Here is an 18163-nt window from a genome sequence, read left to right on the forward strand (position 1 = left end):
ATTACAGACTGACATATAAAAGTTTGGGATAGATAGGGTTAGGAGTGGTGGCTCACACCTGGAATTCCAATACTTTGGGAGGTTGAGGTGGGAGAATAACTTGAGGCCAGGAGTTCAAGACCAGCCTGGACAACATAGCAAGACCTGTCTCTAAAAAAATAATTTTGTAAAAGCCCAGCATGGCATTGCTGCATGCCTATAGTCCCAACTGCATGGGAAGCTGAGGTGGGAAGATCACTTGAGCCCAGGAGTTTGAAGCTGCAGTGAGCTATGATTGTGCCATTACACTCCAGCCTGGGTGACAGAATGAGTCCCTCTCTCTAATCAATCAATTTAAAAAAAGTTTGGGATGGCAAACAGTGGAAGCAAATTGTGGCAACTGGTCACATTCTTTGAACTGCTCATGTAGCTGCACCTTAGAGGAATTTTTATATATTTAAATGTATTTAAAGAAAGGCTTTTAAAAATAGAATCAGAATCTGCAGTTTAATAGGATCTCCAGGTGATTCTTTTAAAAATATTTTTATTGATGCATAAGATATACATCATTTCAGGGTACATGTGACAATTTAATATATTCATTTAATTTGTAAAGATCAAATCCGTTTACTTGGGATATCCATCACCAAAGAAAGACCTTTGTAAGAAGTCTTTTCTTAAAAATAAAGAAAAAATGAAATCTTTTCTTTAGGATATTTTAAAGAATTTAAAAATATATATATATGTATTTAAAGAAAGACCACCATTAGATCATGTAGCCTTCAGATGATTATAGAGATCCCTCCAAAATGAGGCTACTCTTAGTTACTAAAGGGAGCTTTCCTGAGGGATAACTAATTTATTATTTGTATGAGCCCTACAGGCAATTGTCCTTATGATTAAAGTCATTTAATCAGATAAGATCTTATGAAAATGGTTCCTGATTTTAGGTAATGTGGTTATTGGTACCACCTCAGTCCTGGAAGGCAGTCATGTCAGCCTCAACCTTTTGGCCAGGGTTTTTCTGGACAGTAGAATTGCTCTCACCCCTAGACTTCCTCCTTGTATGCCAAGGTTTGAGTCTATGTAATTATTGATCCTGCTGTACCTGGTTCAATACCTTAGGCCAAGTGGAAAGGTCAATACAGAAGCTTAAGGAGAAAGTCCTGGGTTTCTAAGGTATATCCTGATGGTTTATGGGATTTCTTTAACCAGTTGGGTCTGGGAGCCTAGAGAATATAGTTGTTATCAATGCCAAAAGTTAGACTAATTCTGCTGCTTGGAATCCTATTGATAGTAGTATTAATCATATGCTCTGAGATAGACTGAATGGCTTTGGTCCTAGCCACTCTTGGTTACATTGATCAGTGTGGCCAAGGGAATGCCATACTCGGGGAAAATTCACCTCAAGCCAAGACTGTGTAGAAATGAGGGTGGACGTTGTTTGGAGACAATTCCTCCATGGGTTCTCCCTTCTCTGCTTGTTTTTTGAGCAGCAGCAGCACCAGCAGCCTGTTTCAGATTATCTTTCCAATGATGTTGGTATCATTGGGAGACAGTATGTCCCTTTAGGCAGTGACAGGTTTGTTTATCACTCATTATTCAAAAATTTGAATTTCCTAAGGGCAGAATTCTTAAGATTTTATTGGTTGTACTATCTTTCTTTCTCTTTCTTTTTTTTTTTTTTGGAGACAGAGTTTTGCTCTGTTGCCTAGACTGCAGCACATTGATGCAATCTTGGCTGACTGCAATCTCTGCCTTACGGGTTCAAGCGTTTCTCATGCCTCAGCCTCCCGAGTAGCTGGGATTACAGGCCAGTGCCACCATTCCCAGCTAATTTTGTATTTTGTTTTAGTAGAAACAAGGTTTCACCATGTTGGCCAGGCTGGTCTCAAACTCCTGACCTCAAGTGATCCACCCACCTCAGCCTTCCAAAGTGTTGGGATTACAGGTGTGAGCCTCCACGCCCAGCCTGGTTATACATTCTGCTTCATTTTTAAACCGCATTCTTCTGGCAGTTCCATGGATTTGAACTCTGTTTGGAAGCCATTTCTTAACTGTAGACTTAATTTTAAGACTTTGAAAACCATCAGGTTTCTGTTTAAACAGAAAGAATTCCTTTCTGTTTAATAGTACTCTCAACTGAACTCTGTTCTTTTTACATTTTACTGCAAGCAGCAAGAAGAAATCAGGCAGCACCTTCACCACTGTGTTTAGAAGTCTACTTAGCCAGATCACCCTGTTCACAAGGAACACTTCCTACTTTCTCGTTAGAGAAGGTGATAATGTTGCTAAGCTTTGTGTCACTACATAATAAGCACACTCCCTTCCAGTTTCCACTCACAATCTGTGCAGTGCAATTTCGTCTTGCTCCAATACACTCTTCAGAATCCTTCTAGCCTTCGCCTACTGCCTGTTTCCAAGCCACTTCCTTGTTTTTTTCTGTATTTGCTTTGGCAGCATCCCTCTTCAATTTGCTGCATTACAAACTACCACCAAAACTTAGCAACTTAAAAGAAGAAATATTTGTACATTACCGTGTCTGTGGGTCAATTTAGCTGGATGCCTCTGACTCAGAATCTCTCCCAAGGCTGTAAGTGAGGTGTTAGCCAGAGCCGTGGTCATCCAAATGCTCCACTGGGAGAGGATCTGCGTCCATGCTGTTGGCAGGACTGAGAAGACCCACTTCCAGGCTCCCTCATGTGACCTGGCAGGCCTCAGGTCCTCACTGGCTATTGGCCAGAATCATCAGCTCCTTGGGATGTGGGCCTCTCCCTGCTCATAAGATGGCAACTTGCTTCCCAATAGTAAGGGCTGAGAGAGAGAGAGCAAGAGGACAAAAGAGGCACAAATCACAGTCTTTTTTTTTTTTTCAACTAATCTGAGAAGTGGCATTCCATTACTTTTGTTGTATTCTGGTTGTTGGAAATCTGTCATTCAGCCCTCACTCAGTGGGAAGGGATTATACAAGGGCATGAACACCCAGAAAGCAAGGTCACTGGGGTCATTTTGGAGTCTGCCTCCTATAGTAGGAAATAGAGTCCCAGCTTCCGGAGTATACTTTCTAAAAGGAAGGGGATAAAAACTAAAGAATGGATTTGAGTTGTTGGAAAAGATTTTATTGGCAAATAATGATTTTTTTGCTCAAAATTTTAGGAAGAATAATTTTTCAGCAATATTACCAATGACCTGACAAGGTGAGAGCCTGAAGGTAAGGAACACAGAGGCCATATGAGTAATCTAGAGAAGGATTTTAGATGTTTCTTCAGTGGGTGACTAGACAATGAGAATGGAGTGAAAAATCAGGAAATATTCTTTTTTTTTAATATATATAAACTTTAAGTTCTAGGGTACATGTGCACAACGTGCAGGTTTGTTACATATGTATACATGTGCCATGTTGGTGTGCTGCACCCATTAACTCGTCATTTATATTGGGTATATCTCCTAATGCTTTCCCTCCCCCCTCCCCCCACCCACAACAGGCCCCGGTGTGTGATGTTCCCCTTCCTGTGTCCAAGTGTTCTCATTGTTCAATTCCCACCTATGAATGAGAACATGCGGTGTTTGGTTTTTTTGTTCTTGCAACAGTTTACTGAGAATGATGGTTTCCAGCTTCATCCATGTCCCAACAAAGGACATGAACTCATCCTTTTTTATGGCTGCATAGTATTCCATGGTGTATATGTGCCACATTTTCTTAATCCAGTCTATCATTGTTGGACATTTGGGTTGGTTCCAAGTCCTTGCTATTGTGAATAGTGCCGCAATAAACATACGTGTGCATGTGTCTTTATAGCAGCATGATTTATAATCCTTTGGGTATATACCCAGTAATGGGATTGCTGGGTCAAATGGTATTTCTAGTTCTAGATCCTTGAGGAATCGCCACACTGTCTTCCACAATGGTTGAACTAGTTTACAGTCCCACCAACAGTGTAAAAGTGTTCCTATTTCTCCACATCCTCTCCAGCACCTGTTGTTTCCTGACTTTTTAATGATCGCCATTCTAACTGGCATGAGATGGTATCTCATTGTGGTTTTGATTTGCATTTCTCTGATGGCCAGTGATGATGAGCATTTTTTCATATGTCTGTTGGCTGCATAAATGTCTGCTTTTGAGAAGTGTATGTTCATATCCTTCGCCCACTTTTTGATGGGGTTGTTTGTTTTTTTCTTGTAAATTTGTTTGAGTTCTTTGTAGATTCTGGATATTAGCCCTTTGTCAGATGAGTAGATTGCAATAATTTTCTCCCATTCTGTAGGTTGCCTGTTCACTCTGATGGTAGTTTCTTTTGCTGTGCAGAAGCCCTTTAGTTTAATTAGATCCCATTTGTCAATTTTGGCTTTTGTTGCCATTGCTTTTGGTGTGTTAGACATGAAGTCCTTGCCCATGCCTATGTCCTGAATGGTATTGACTAGGTTTTCCTCTACAGTTTTTATGGTTTTAGGTCTAACATTTAAGTCTTTAATCCATCTTGAATGAATTTTTGTATAAGGTATAAGGAAGGGATCCAGTTTCAGCTTTCTACATATGGCTAGCCAGTTTTCCATTTATTAAATAGGGAATCCTTTCCCCATTGCTTGTTTTTGTCAGGTTTATCAAAGACCAGATGGTTGTAGATGTGTGGTATTATTTCTGAGGGCTCTGTTCTGTTCCATTGGTCTACATGTCTGTTTTGGTACCAGTACCATGCTGTTTTGGTTACTGTAGCCTTGTAGTATAGTTTGAAGTCAGGTAACATGATGCCTCCAGCTTTCTTCTTTTGGCTTAGGATTGTCTTGGCAATGCAGGCTCTTTTTTGGTTCCGTATGAACTTTAGAGTAGTTTTTTCCAGTTCTGTGAAGAAAGTCATTGGTTGCTTGATGGGGATGGCATTGAATCTATAAATTACCTTGGGCAGTATGGCCATTTTCACGATATTGATTCTTCCTATCCATGAGCATGGAATGTTCTTCCATTTGTTTGTATCCTCTTTTATTTCGTTGAGCAGTGGTTTGTAGTTCTCCTTGGGGAGGTCCTTCACATCCCTTGTAAGTTGGGATTCCTAGGTATTTTATTCTCTTTGAACCAATTGTGAAAGGGAGTTCACTCATGATTTGGCTCTCTGTTTGTCTCTTATTGGTGTATAAGAATGCTTGTGATTTTTGCACATTGGTTTTGTATCCTGAGACTTTGCTGAAGCTGTTTATCAGCCTAAGGAGATTTTGGGCTGAGATGATGGTTGGGTTTTCTAAATATACAATAATGTCATCTGCAAACAGGGACAATTTGACTTCCTCTTTTCCTAATTGAATACCCTTTATTTCTTTCTCCTGCCTGATTGTCCTGGCCAGAACTTCCAACACTATGTTGAATAGGAGTGGTGAGAGAGGGCATCCCTGTCTTGTGCCAGTTTTCAAAGGGAATGCTTCCAGTTTTGGGCCATTCAGTATGATATTGGCTGTGGGTTTGTCATAAATAGCTCTTATTATTTTGAGATATGTCCCAACAATACCTAATTTATTGAGAGTTTTTAGCATGAAGGGCTGTTGAATTTTGTCAAAGGCCTTTTCTGCATCTATTGAGATAATCATGTGGTTTTTGTCTTTGGTTCTGTTTACATGCTGGATTACGTTTATTGATTTGCGTGTGATGAACCAGCCTTGCATCCCAGTGATGAAGCCCACTTGATCATGGTGGATAAGCTTTTTGATGTGCTGCTGGATTCGGTTTGCCAATATTTTATTGAGGATATTCACATCAATGTTCATCAGGGATATTGGTCTAAAATTCTCTTTTTTGTTGTTGTGTCTCTGCCAGGCTTTGGCATCAGGATGATGCTGGCCTCATAAAATGAGTTAGGGAGGATTCCCTCTTTTTCTATTGATTGGAATAGTTTCAGAAGGAATGGTACCAGCTCCTCCTTGTACCTCTGGTAGAATTCAGCTGTGAATCCGTCTGGTCCTGGACTTTTTTTGGTTGGTAGGCTCTTAATTATTGCCTCAATTTCAGAGCCTGTTATTGGTATATTCAGGGATTCAACTTCTTCCTGGTTTAGTCTTAGGAGAGTGTATGTGTCTGGGAATTTATCCATTTCTTCTAGATTTTCTAGTTTATTTGCGTAGACGTGTTTATAGTATTCTGTGATGGTAGTTTGTATTTCTGTGGGATCAGTGGTGATATCCCCTTTATCATTTCTAATTGCATCTATTTGATTCTTCTCTCTTTTATTTGTTATTAGTCTTGCTATCAGTCTATCAATTTTGTTGATCTTTTCAAAAAACCAGCTCCTGGATTCACGGATTTTTTGAAGGGTTTTTTGTGTCTCTATCTCCTTCAGTTCCGCTGTGATCTTAGTGATTTCTTGCCTTCTGCTAGCTTTTGAATGTGTTTGCTCTTGCTTCTCTAGTTCTTTTAATTGTGATGTTAGGGTGTCAATTTTCGATCTTTCCTGCTTTCTCTTGTGGGCATTTAGTGCTATAAATTTCCTTCTACACACTGCAAATGTGTCCCAGAGATTCTGGTATGTAGTGTCTTTGTTCTCATTGGTTTCAAAGAACATCATTATTTCTGCCTTCACTTCCTTACGTACCCAGTAGTCATTCAGGAGCAGCTTGTTCAGTTCCCATGTAGTTGAGCGGTTTTGAGTGAGTTTCTTAATCCTGAGTGCTAGTTTGATTGCAGTGTGGTCTGAGAGACAGTTTGTTATAATTTCTGTTCTTTTCCATTTGCTCAGGAGGGCTTTGCTTCCAACTATGTGGTCAATTTTGGAATAAGTGCGATGTGGTGCTGAGAAGAATGTATATTCTGTTGATTTGGGGTGGAGAGTTCTGTAGATGTCTATTAGGTGCGCTTGGTGCAGAGCTGAGTTCAATTCCTGGATATCCTTGTTAACTTTCTGTCTCGTTGATCTGTCTAATGTTGACAGTGGGGTGTTAAAGTCTCCCATTATTATTGTGTGGGAGTCTAAGTCTCTTTGTAGATCTCTAAGTACTTGCTTTATGAATCTGGGTGCTCCTGTATTGGGTGCATATATATTTAGGATAGTTAGCTCTTCTTGTTGAATTGATCCCTTTACCATTATGTAATGGCCTTCTTTGTCTCTTTTGATCTCTGCTGGTTTAAAGTCTGTTTTATCAGAGACTAAGATTGCAACCCCTGCCTTTTTTTGTTTTCCTTTTGCTTAGTAGATCTGCCTCCATCCCTTTATTTTGAGCCTATGTGTGTCTCTGCACGTGAGATGGGTTTCCTGAATACAGCACACTGATGGGTCTTAACTCTTTATCCAATTTGCCAGTCTGTGTCTTTTAATTGGAGCATTTAGCCCATTTACATTTAAGGTTAATATTGTTATGTGTGAATTTGATCCTGTCATTATGATGTTAGCTGGTTATTTTGCTTGTTAGTTGATGCAGTTTCTTCTTAGCCTCGATGGTCTTTACAATTTGTCATGCTTTTGCAGTGGGTGGTACTGGTTGTTCCTTTCCATGTTTAATGCTTCCTTCAGGAGCTCTTTTAGGGCAGGTCTGGTGGTGACAAAATCTCTCAGCATTTGCTTGTCTGTAAAGGATTTTATTTCTCCTTCACTTATGAAGCTTTGTTTGGCTGGATATGAAATTCTGGGTTGAAAATTCTTTTCTTTAAGAATGCTGAATATTGGCCCCCACTCTCTTCTGGCTTGTAGAGTTTCTGCTGAGAGATCTGCTGTTAGTCTGGTGGGTTGCCCTTTGTGGGTAACCCGATGTTTCTCTCTGGCTGCCCTTAACATTTTTTCCTTCATTTCAACTTTGGTGAATCTGACAATTATGTGTCTTGGAGTTGCTCTTCTCAAGGAGTATCTTTGTGGTGTTCTCTGTATTTCCTGAATTTGAATGTTGGCCTGCCTTGCTAGATTGGGGAAGTTTTCCTGGATAATATCCTACAGAGTGTTTTCCAACTTGGTTCCATTCTCCCTGTCACTTTCAGATAAAATCAGGAAATATTCTGATAACAAAAGATTGAAAAGAAAATTTTGAATGAGTTGATAAGTGGGAGAAAAAAATAAATATATATGCTGGGCCAGCCATCATTTTGGATATTTTGCATATTTCATTTCTTCGAATCCTCTCAATATCCTATGAGATTGGTATCTTTTACACCATTTTATAGAAGAGACCACAAAAGATACAAACTAAATGACTTACTTACTGTTATGCAACTGGGACATTAGGATTTTTCTGTCTTCTGGCCCTCATCTCTCCAACCCCAAATGCTTGTTTTGTTGCATTAGTTTATGGTGTTGTCCTGGAGAAATAAGGGATGGTGAAAACAATCATAATCATAACGTCATGCAGTCGGTTAGCATATTCTAGGCACTGTGGTTAACTCTTTCATATCACTACACTGAATTCTCATAGCAACCTCTTTAAATGAAGAAGGTGCTGTTATTTCCATTTTATAGATGAGGAAACAACATTCAAAGAGACTAAGTGTACTAACATTATAAAATTAGGACACACAGGAGTCACTGACAAAAAAATGGAAAGAGAGATGCTTCGGCAGAGAGAGGGATGTTTTTGCCGAAAGGCCTCTGGATGGTTGGTGCAGATTTAGGAATTTTAAACATTAAAATGTGAGTTTGAGGTTTTCCTCCTCCAGGGAAGAAGCAGCTCTCCTTTATTCTCTCACAGAAGTGCGTCTGAAAATACATAGCACCAAATTCAAATCCGGTAAACAAATTCCATCAAAAACTGCATAATTAAGGCTATTTTTGTGATTAGCGCCATTTAGTTTCCCTGAATTTACCAGAGCAAACATTGCTACAGCAAAAATTACTGCTAATGGTTGAACCTAACAACAAGAGAAAATCCCCAGAAGGGTCATTTAGGCCCCAGCTGCAGCTGTGTTTCACTATATTTCATCCTGGAAAGCTGAGATTAACAGGAAAATCAGGCTCTACTGTGCTATGCAGATGTGGCTACAACTATCTGAATTTATTCAGCAAACATTTGTTCAGTGCCCACTATATGCCAAGCAATGTACTAGCCACACCAGGATTGCAGGGATAAATTGTACCTGGCACTCTCTAGGAATGTTCAGATGAAAGAAGTTGATGAGAGAAGGCAGATATAGAAACATCAAAGCATTATGAGTGATGTCCGCTACACAGTGGGAGCATAAAGGAGTGAATTAGGAAAGTCTTAAGGGCAGCAGCTTCACAGGATGTTCTCATGTACATGGTTATTCATCTTGAATCCCTGGGGCAGGTTGGGGCCAGTAAGTGAGGAGGACAGAGGCATGGAAGTTTTCTTGGGCTTGGGTAGAAGCTGGTGCCTACCCCAAACTGGGAATATAAGTAGAGGAACAGGTATATATAGAGGAAAGGAAAAGTTTTACTTCAGAAATGACCAATTTGCTTATAAAAGATTCATGTGTTGAGGTCTTCTAGGAACTTATATTTATGAGACCAAAGTTTAGCAAACGTGGTTACAAGATACAGATGAGAAAATCGTTAGCATTTTGCTATTGCAGTATTGACACCAGCAGCAGCAACAATAGCGGTCACTCGTTTTGAGCACCTACCATGTGCCAGACCTTGTGTTAAATACATAGGCACCATCTAACTTAATCTTATGACAGCTTTCTTATGCTAAGGAACTGTTTTGTCCTTACTTTATAGATGAAAAGATTAAAGCTTAGATATAGACGCTAATTCCCAATGTCTCAGGACCAGGACTTGAACACAGGTCTACGTGACTTCAAAACCAAAATTCTTTCATTGATCCCCACTTAACCAACTCGCCAATATAACAGATACTCTCTGTTCCTTCTGCAAAACCTAGACTGATATCTATAGCTCTCATGAGTGTCCCAGGCTCTAGTATGTCTACATACGTCTCCCACTAGTCAAAAGTTATATGTTTACCAAGAGACACAACCTGTTGGTTGTACTTGTTACTATAATTATGTTATTTTATAAAATATTAAGTGATGTAATATGTGTGTAAATGAAGTTGTTGTATCTATGAAAACTACAGTGCTTTGGGAAGATTTAATAAAGACTGGCAGCTCAAGAAAATTAGGTATGAGAAGGAAATATAAAAGAGGGGAAAACCATAAAATTCTAGAGAAATTTTGCATTCATTTTGCCTTGGAAGGATCTTTTTCATCTGTTTTAAAGATGCTACAGTAATTTCATACACTATATGTTATGGTTGTAGTTTATACAAGAGTGCATAAAATGTCAGTCAGCAGACCCATAAGCCAAGAGGAAGACTTGGCCCTGCAATTAAAAGATGAGCAAATAAATGAATACTTCTGTGATTTAAGTTAACGTAAAATGGTATGCATATGTGTGTGTGTTCGTTTGTTTGTCAGCGATTCCTCTCTGTATTGCAATTAACCCACAAGTACTGCTCCCAATTCTTTCAAAGGGGAATTCTATATTCTTGCCCAGGGTAAGCATATTATGAGAGAAAAGAAGAGGACAAGAACTTTGGAGCCCACTATACAGAGGTGCAAGTCTTCAAAGTGAATTCAGTGATAATGTTTAAAGCTGTGGAAGGTGAATTTCAATACAACAGGATTATCCACCCAGGTTTGGGGATGGGATCATTAAAAAATATATTCTCAATTTTTTTTTCTGCAGAACTTTAGTTTCTGTAGACTGGAAGCATCATAGCATAAAAGAAGGAGCATGGGCTTTAAAATATGTTGAATGCAGCTTCAACAACTTAATTAATTGACCTTAGGTATGGTCTCTGAGTCTCAGTTTCCTCAAATTAAGATAGTATGGTAACACCCATATCCCATAGTTGTTGAGGAATGTCCAACGCTGGGCACACAGTAAGTTGCAAAAGTATTGCTCTTCATTTTTTACCCCTTTGTGTGGGGCTACTAAAAATATCATATATTAATCAGAAAGGTAGGTAAAGACATGAAAGGGAAAATTTACTATCTCTGTCAGTTTTTTACCCAAAAAACTGTTACTGCCACATTTGAAGTGGATTTGCGTGTTAGGACAAAGAATTTCAAGAGTCTCTGGTTACTTGAAAGATTTTTAATTTGAACAGAAATAGAGCTAGATACCAATGGAAATACTTTGTTATAGTAATTTTGGGTTTTGTTGGTTTTGGGTTTTTTTGGTACAACATTGTTCATCTTCCTTTGTAAATGGCAGATTTAATCCAATCTAATTTTGCGGTTTACAACATTCTGCTGACACATTCCATGTTACTTATTTTATTTGCAGTGTAACCACAAAAATAATTTCCATTTTCAATAAAGAGAAAATATTAGAAGAACCTATTTTTCTTAGTCCACTAAGTGTAACTTTTTTATTTCCAGGTATTTATGAGATTCTGTAGTAAATGTATCATCCTAAAGCCTATTTAAGGTTGGAATGGCAAATGATCAGCAAGAGAGAATTATAACATAATGTTTTAAACATGCCATCCTTAGCCTATAATAAGTAATAAGTAGAATCAGGACAGCAAAAGACATATTTGTCCTCAGGATGCTTATAAGGCTAATTGGAGAAAGAAGGCATTAGTAAATGAAAAGATGAAATGAGTGATAAGAATTTTAACAGTACTGCAGGTAATTTGGGTATTGGGAAGGAGAGGATACTGGCAAAGTCCACAAAAGAATCAAGAAGAATGCTTAACAACTTATGTTTATTAAGATAATTTTCATAATTAAAGTGTATATGGATGACAAAGTGCAACTAAAAGGTAAGAATTGCATATGTTGTGCATACCCTAATCCTGTTATTCACAGTAAGGTTGTTAGTATAATATACTACTACTGCCTTCTTAACAAGTGACCATAGTTCATTTTCTTGATATTGAAAATCTCCTTAGGAAGTTCTGTATATTACCAAGTTAATGCGTTGGCATTCTTGGATTTATTCTTTTAAAAATATTTGCTGAGATCCTGTTATATGTCAGGTCCCATCCTAGGCACATATTTATATTAATTCTCTCACATATAGTGAACAAGTATTTATTTTCAAGCTAGCAAAAGGAAATCAAATTGTTCATTTCAACTCATGTTTAAAACGTGCCACATTGTTATGGCTTAATCATACTTTAAATTTAGCATAAGAGTTTCTTGAGTCATTCAATGCTGTATATAGTGAATTCTATATACCTGGTTTAAGCCTTCATAATAAAGGCTTGGGTTTTGCTGCCAGTTGTAATGATAGGGTTAAAAACAAGTGCACAGTTTTATACCTCTATATGAAAATTTTTCAGCAAGGTATCTTGAGATTATTTACTTGCCAGTCTTGCTGCATTCCTATTAATTAACTTCACTGGAATTTACCAAGTATTTGTTGGTTCTAGAAATGGGTATGAACAGGAGATGAATTAATTCAAGAATACAAAAAAAAAAAAAAAAGCCAAATCTGGAATTAGAGTTTTTTAAGATTTGTAGGATCTCATTGTGCTAATAAATAAGTACAAGCTATCTGACCAACCAGCTCCCATTCTTCAGCTACCTTCACCTGCCAGTGGCAAAGACACTTGAATTGGTATTTATAGTTTAGACATTTTCAGACTGATTTCTACAGAGATCTAGAGTTCCAGGTACTCAGGAGATACATAGGATCAAACTGGAGGCCACCAACCTCTTTTCCTTTCAGTCAAATCACCTGTGATTATATTTGGGGAAAGTAAAGGTTCCAACTAACCTGTAACCAGTTTGGAAAATCATTGCTCCACATGGAATATTCTGAGCTTACTTCTGTACACAGATGCCACCAATGTCAAGTTCTCCATGATAATAGCCTCTGTGTGGGGAGGCAGAGTGTGAAGGATGCTGTGGCAGTGTGTTCATCATGGTCGATGACCTTCAAATTCCTTGCTAGAAACTGTGTCTACTTTCAGGCTCTGCAATTTAGAGAAATGTGGAAAAGTTGGAGAGAAATCAGAGCACAACCACAAAGACAATTACAGCAAATTACCTTGGAGGCAACTAGAATTATTTTATTTGAAAAAGAGAAATCTGAAGGCAATTTAATAATGGTCTTTCAGACATTGGGAATTATTAGATTGGGATTAAGGACCAGATTTCCTTCACGTGCAAACATAGGTGGGGGGAAAGGGGAAGTGAGGGGCTCCTGCTTTGGCAGGAAGAATATAATACAGAATCAAAAGAAAAAAAAACAGCAATCAGATGCTGAGCCTATTTACTCAAAGGAATAGATCATTCAGTACACCGTTCATGGAAGTTTTTTAAAGGCAATATGAATTCCTGTCTCTGTTTTATGTGTTAGATAACGTGCTACCTGAAGGAACAGCGATGAGTTCAATGAACTTTGTCTTTTTAACCCTGTCAGTGATTTATCTTTAAATTATATGATAAGGTATAGATTTCAAACAGTTATTTTGAATTACAGTATCATAGCTTGATGCTGCCAGGAGAGGATCTACTTTCTAATAAAGTTAAGGAAGTTAGTGGCAAAGAGGAACGTTTATTCCAGGGGTCAGGAACTCAGATACCTACAGGGACAGGTGGGTATTACAAAGGAGTGAAGCTAACAATATAGAACTATATGACATTAGAAAAATTGTGGGGTATTAGAAAGCATATAACTCTTCTAAAAGGGGCAACCACTACTAACTGGCCAATTGTTATCATGTCCCAATATGCCTAATATTAACGGATGCTTGGCTTTCTCAAGGAAAGCTGGAAATCTAGAACTTTATGTGAAACATTTTTCTCACATTGACAGAATACTCAGATTTGTAAACGTGCTAGGCAGGCAAAACAATACACTTGGTGCAGGCTGCAAGTTAGAAACCTTTGGTTTATTCTTTAGCTCACTAGTTCACCACAATAATTAACAAGCAAACAAAACAGAACTGTTTGAACTCTAACGCTTAGGAGAATTAATCAGCTAAAGCTTTGCAAGGCTTAATTAAGGTCCCTTCCAACTCTGTGATTCATTAAACTCCCCTTCCCTTTTCATTGCTTTCAGTATTGGGTGGCATATTCACAAAGAGAATTTAAAGGAATGACTTATTTCCCTCAGCAACATAATTTTATTTGGTAAAATAATCAAATACTCAGAAAAAACAACTCTTGATTCTGTATTAAAGATGCCACTGATACTAGTAGATTTTTAGAAACGCACTTGTATATGGCATAGGTTTGTCACTTTGGATCTTTAAACTAACATTTGTTTATAACATTGGCTGCATGAGGCATGCTTGGCTGAAAAACCTACTTACACTTTTACCATTTGGGTACATGTCTTACTTGTCTTTTATAAAATATTTTCAAATAACTCACCTCCACCTGGGGTAAGGACAGCTGGATTTCTGAAATCCCCTTCCTTTCAGACAGGAGAATATGCCACAGATGAAGAAGAAGATGAGGTAGGACCTGTCCTTCCTGGCAGCGACATGGCCATTGAAGTCTTTGAGCTGCCTGAGAATGAGGACATGTTTTCCCCATCAGAACTGGACACAAGCAAGCTCAGTCACAAGTTCAAAGAGGTATGCCACTAAGCTGCAAAATATTTCTCTATGCCTGTCCATTTCATTAAGTATATATTTCTGTTCAAATAATATATTAAGAATAATCAGTTTGCAAATCAAAGCTTTTTAATAACAGGTTGTCTTGAGTCTCATTGAATTTCAAGTAGAATTTAAGTAGATCTCATTCCACGGTCATTGATTTAAACGCTTATTTGTCATAGTGACATACCTGTAGCCCATAATTTCAAGCAGTAACTTAAATGTGCAGTTTTATGATGTTTAAGTTATATTTTTTCAGTTTTACAGAAGTTTTGGTACCTAGTGATAAGCTTTTCTCTCAAGGCAGAGACTTCCTAAAAAGTCTCTTTTTGTCTTTCTGTTCATGAAATAGGTTTCTAATAAGCATCAGATGGCATACCCGAAGGGTTTACTTGAAGAGAGTTTAATACACAGACTTTGAACAGAGTTAATAGTACTAACAAGGGGTGGTGAAGTGCACAGGGACTGGCAACAGCAGGAGGCTGTTACCATCAACATCTGCAGCTTTATAAGATGCACAGCCACTGGTAAAAGTTGCATCCTTGGGGCAAGGGTAAGAATACACCCTGACTCTGCTTTCCTTTTCTGCTGATGCTTCCAAACCCAGGCAAGGGAGTATGGTGATGCAGTCTCAGAGTTTGAAGAGATCAGACTCCTGAGGCAATGTGCTCTCAGAGAAGGGCCAAGAATAGAACCTTGGGAGAGGAAATGTGGATAACTCTTCCAAAGTAGCTTCTCAGAACCATGACACATGTAAAACAGAAACAGTGATTAATAGGTCCCAAAGCAGTTTATCCTTCATTGTTTTGGAAGAGTATCCTCCATCATTGAAGAGAAATGTGTCATTATTTATAACTTGTTCATTTCTTCTAAAGACTTTCTAAATTAACTGATATCTTCAAACCAAAGAGCAATGCAGAAAAAGAAAAGTTCTGCAGAAAGTGGCTGAGTGGGAGGAAGAGGTGTAATCTAGTTACCTGTTTCTCTGCAGCCCTTATTTGGTCAAAGAATATAAGTTATCAAGAAAAGTAGGTAGATGACTTGTTCTCTAAGAATATTTTAACTCACAACCCAACTTTAGCAAATATTGAAGGCAGTGAGATCAAAATAGTATTCCCTGGCGAAAGCCTATAATACAGCTCTTTCATTTTACCAGGTGAGTATGACCCCTAGTCTTTGGTAGATAATTGAGCTGGAAGAAGGGTCCACATTCTTTTATGGGAGGTGAAGAGCCTACAGGGCACAGATAATATATGGAAAGTTGTATCTTCCATTTTCAAAATTGAGCTAAGGACTCAAAGTTCCATAAATATTGTTTTAAGCATGCACCATTGTGTAGAGTGATCTAGACCAGGGGTTAGCAAATTATGATACATTGTCCAAATCTGGCCTACTTTTTATAAATAAAGTTTTATTTGAACACAAGCATACCCATCTCTTTATTGTTTGTGGCTGATAACATACTACAACAGCAAAGTTGAGTAGTTGCAATAGAGACTGTATGCCCTGCAAATCCTAAATTATTTGCTTTCTGGCCCTTTACTGAAAAATGTTACTGACCCTGGTGTAGACTGCTGTGTGATCTGGATTCATTCTGTGTAATGTGGCTGATTTATTTTTAGCTTGAGTAACCAGATCTGTAACTTTATTTTAGTTTTGGTTTCTAAGAATTGGAATTTCATCCTCACCTCAATAACAGGCAATATCACATCATTCCACTTAACAATTCTTTTATCCTCTTTTGTTTTACATTTAACATTAATATATTCATTTCTTCAGAATATTGCCCCATGTATCACCTGTGTGGCACTCTTTTGTGACATTTGTATCTTGTACACTGTCACTATCATAGTCTTAAATTTCTTTATGTGATTAATATACATGTCCAAATATTATATAGCACTGGGCACTTTTCACAGGATCATCCACAAAACTTGGGGTGAGTGTGAAGGGTCATATTGTATTAGAGTCTTTACAAAGTTTCATGTTACAGGATTGTCTTAATTATTTTAAGCAAAAGTATGTGTTTTACTACTCGGGCAAAATACATTAGACTGACATTATCTCAATCAGTCATACTTTGGGCCTGTTTTGTATCTATCTTCCTGCTGAACTCAAAGCTCACATGTTTTTGCTTATTATCATGTCCTCGGTCTTTGTACAATTCTTGGCATATAGTTAGTGGTGAAATATTTATGGAATGAATGGTGTCAAACATATACTGGAATTTGTTGTATGATATAAGACATGTACCCAATTTAATGTTTCCAAATAGCCAACAAAAGTTGGCTAGCCCTTTTATTAAATGCTCCTTTACCAATTTCCCTTTGGTGGGAGGGCCAACATTATTATCTAAAGAATTTGTGCCTTTACCTTCTGAACTGCTTATGGCTTCATAGTCTGCTCCATCTTCTCATTTTTCTTCAGTGCAATACTGTTAGAATATACATCAATATTGATGAGCTAAGTCGCATCATTCCAACTTTTCAAAAATGCCTTTATTTTTCAACTTACTCAAGAAAATATTTGTATCACTTTATAAATACCCTTGAAAAATACGCTGCATTTTTTGTTGTAATTATGTTAAACTAGTAAATTTCTAGAGAACTGGCATTTTATAAATCACATCGAATCTTTTAATCCAAGTTCATGGAATATATTTGTTTAATTCAAGCCTTTTTTCTCATCCTCCCTAAAATTTTATCGTGCCCTTTATTCATTATATAAGTCACATACATACATAAGTTACCTAAGTATCGAGCTATAAGTAACAGGACATATTACTGGAGTGGGTTAAATAAAAGCTGCCACATGGCCAGTCATGGTGGCTCACATCTATAATCTTAGTTCTTTGGGAGGCTGAGGTGGGAAAATGGCTTGAGCTCAGGAGTTCAAAGTTACAGTGAGCCATGAAGGTTGCCACGGCACTCCAGCCTGGGTGACAGAACCACACAAGACCCCATCTCAAATAAACAAAAACTGGGAGGATTAAGATGGCAGGTAGGAGGGAGAACTGCTGCAGCTTCTGCTTGGATGGACAGAACAGCATGTGGAGACTCACATTGTGAACTTTTGCCCCAAGAACTACCACAGGAAAATACCAGGAAAGCCAAGAGAATCCACAGACCTTTTGAAGGAACCGGGTCACCACTGCAGGCTCCCTAAAATGCCAAAAAAGTGTGAGTCTGCTTGCTTTCTCAACAGGGAAGCTCGTGATTTAGGGTGAGTTCTCAGCCCTGGTCATAAGCTGCCTGGAAATAGACTTGGTGCTGTTGTGGAGGGCACGGTGGGAGTGAGACTGGCCTTTAGGACTCTGGGCTGCGTGGGAGCAGAGTGAGGCCTATGACTTCCGGCTTTCCCCCACTTCCCTGGTGGCGTATATGACTCATCAGAGGCAGCCATAATCCCCCTGGGAATATAACTCCATTGGACTGGGAACCACAACCTCCTCCCCCACAGCAGCCACAGCAAGCCCCACCAAAGGAGAGACTGAGCTAAGACACTCCTGTCCCTCCCCCAACCTGGTGGTCTTACTCTACCCACCCTGGTAGCTGAAGACAAAGGTTATAATCTCTTGGGAGCTCTGTGGCCCTGCTGACTGCCTGAGAAACCTGAATACTTGACCAGGTGTCCCTAGGGCAAATTTGCATCCTCCCTATAGGACCCCAGCTCATGTGCTCTTGAAAGTGCCAACTCCTGG

The 18163-nt window shown here is 38.5% G+C and overlaps 1 protein-coding gene and 1 long non-coding RNA gene across 9 annotated transcripts in view; one reads left to right on the forward strand and one right to left on the reverse strand.

The window, feature by feature from the left end:
- LOC129398179 (uncharacterized) overlaps positions 1–3467 on the reverse strand; it is a 63051-nt gene extending 59584 nt beyond the window's left edge. The window contains exon 1 of the long non-coding RNA XR_008625908.2: positions 2517–3467. This is a non-coding gene — a long non-coding RNA (uncharacterized LOC129398179). The remainder of the gene's footprint in view (positions 1–2516) is intronic.
- Positions 1–18163, forward strand: part of PPP1R9A (protein phosphatase 1 regulatory subunit 9A) — a 384760-nt gene that overhangs the window by 302288 nt on the left and 64309 nt on the right. For all 8 annotated transcript variants that reach the window (XM_057302912.1, XM_034964481.2, XM_034964482.2 and 5 more), the window contains exon 7: positions 14287–14442. In XM_057302912.1, coding sequence (XP_057158895.1) covers positions 14287–14442 — 156 coding nt within the window. The remainder of the gene's footprint in view (positions 1–14286; positions 14443–18163) is intronic.

This window comes from Pan paniscus, chromosome 6 (genome assembly GCF_029289425.2).
Source record: "Pan paniscus chromosome 6, NHGRI_mPanPan1-v2.0_pri, whole genome shotgun sequence".
NCBI lineage: Eukaryota > Metazoa > Chordata > Mammalia > Primates > Hominidae > Pan > Pan paniscus.